At 35.7% G+C, this 1,221-nt stretch overlaps 1 protein-coding gene across 1 annotated transcript; it reads right to left on the bottom strand.

The window, feature by feature from the left end:
- Window positions 1-6: 6 nt before the first annotated feature.
- Window positions 7-1,175, bottom strand: LOC112549119 (microtubule-actin cross-linking factor 1-like; the record flags this gene model as incomplete). The annotated part of the gene is made up of 2 exons (XM_025195927.1): window positions 274-1,175; window positions 7-105 (listed from the first exon to the last, which is right to left on the bottom strand). Coding segments are annotated over exons 1-2 (231 nt in total), but the record flags the coding sequence as incomplete, so codon positions are not given.
- Window positions 1,176-1,221: the final 46 nt, after the last annotated feature.

Here is a 1,221-nt window from a genome sequence, read left to right as displayed (position 1 = left end):
AGGAACTCTGGAAGCATTTTGAAGACTTACCCTGTATTTGTTATCCCCAATCTGCTCCACTTGGAATCGCTTTGCACATTTACATTTAGCTACCTGCCTTGTAACCTGCCAAAAACACAATCGGAATAATTGTTTTACTACTAATATCATATCACTGAAGCCTTAAATGATTAGCAGAACTGCAAGTTATTAAGGCTATAAATTAAGTTCATTATGGATTCAAGTATGTGATTCTAATAGAATATGTCTGCTATCTGAGAAAATGAAAAGTACCTCATCTTCAATTTTGTCTGCATCTGTAAGAGGCTTATATGCATCTTTGTTCGGATGAAGTGCTGCTACAAATTCATAGTAGTCAATATAACCATCACCATCTCTGTCAAAGATATCAGCTACTGCACTCATTTCTAGTCGACTGGTAGGGAATTCTGTAATCCAAAAACAGCACCAGGAAGTAAGACTTAGGGCTTTTCAAACCCATTACAGTGGCTGGCTTGATCACCAATCTCAAAGATTTTTGGACACTAGCAACAGTTAATGTATGCTAAAGTACCAAGCAAGTATAAACACATCTCTGAAAGGAAAAGTGTACCTCCAATGCTAACTCACGTTTGGATAATAATGAAGGTAATGGCATGTTTTTAGGAGAGAAACATTACACTGAATGTGCCTAGCAGCAGATTTAACTTTAAAAAAAAGCTTTCGAGTGACACACAGATCTAGAGTCCTACAGCATTCTTGACTTCTAAAGTTCAAAGAACGTCACAAATCTACAAGTCATGCTGTTAGTGGAACAAGATCATACAAGAATGTGAAGGCAAATTAAATTCTGCAATTCAAGACCTGCCTCCTTTAGAAACTTGTGCCATTGCTTTAAAAATGGAACAATACATCCTGAAGCCTTCATTTCAGAACTCCAGAGCCAGAATAACAGCTCACTTATAGACCTTTTATAAAACACAGAGAATTACAATATGTAAACCATCAGCTCAGCTGGTGAAATGTCTGTAAAATAACTAACATTTAGCAAGAACAGGATTATCTCAGGTAATAGTTTTAGCTGGTAGTAGTAGCAGTGTTTTATTTTTAAATGCAGGCCAGCCATGCAAGGCAGCCACAGTAATAGACAATGTAAGAGTATATTACATTGTTACATTGTATACAATAAGGATTTTCTTTATCAGCATGTGTCTCCTAATACAAATTATTAATATAAAATTT

Source organism: Alligator sinensis, unplaced genomic scaffold, assembly GCF_000455745.1.
Source record: "Alligator sinensis unplaced genomic scaffold, ASM45574v1 C65058149_1, whole genome shotgun sequence".
NCBI classification, from domain to species: Eukaryota; Metazoa; Chordata; order Crocodylia; family Alligatoridae; genus Alligator; species Alligator sinensis.
Note: the sequence above shows the minus strand (reverse complement) of the source record. Positions and strands in the feature narration are given on the sequence as shown.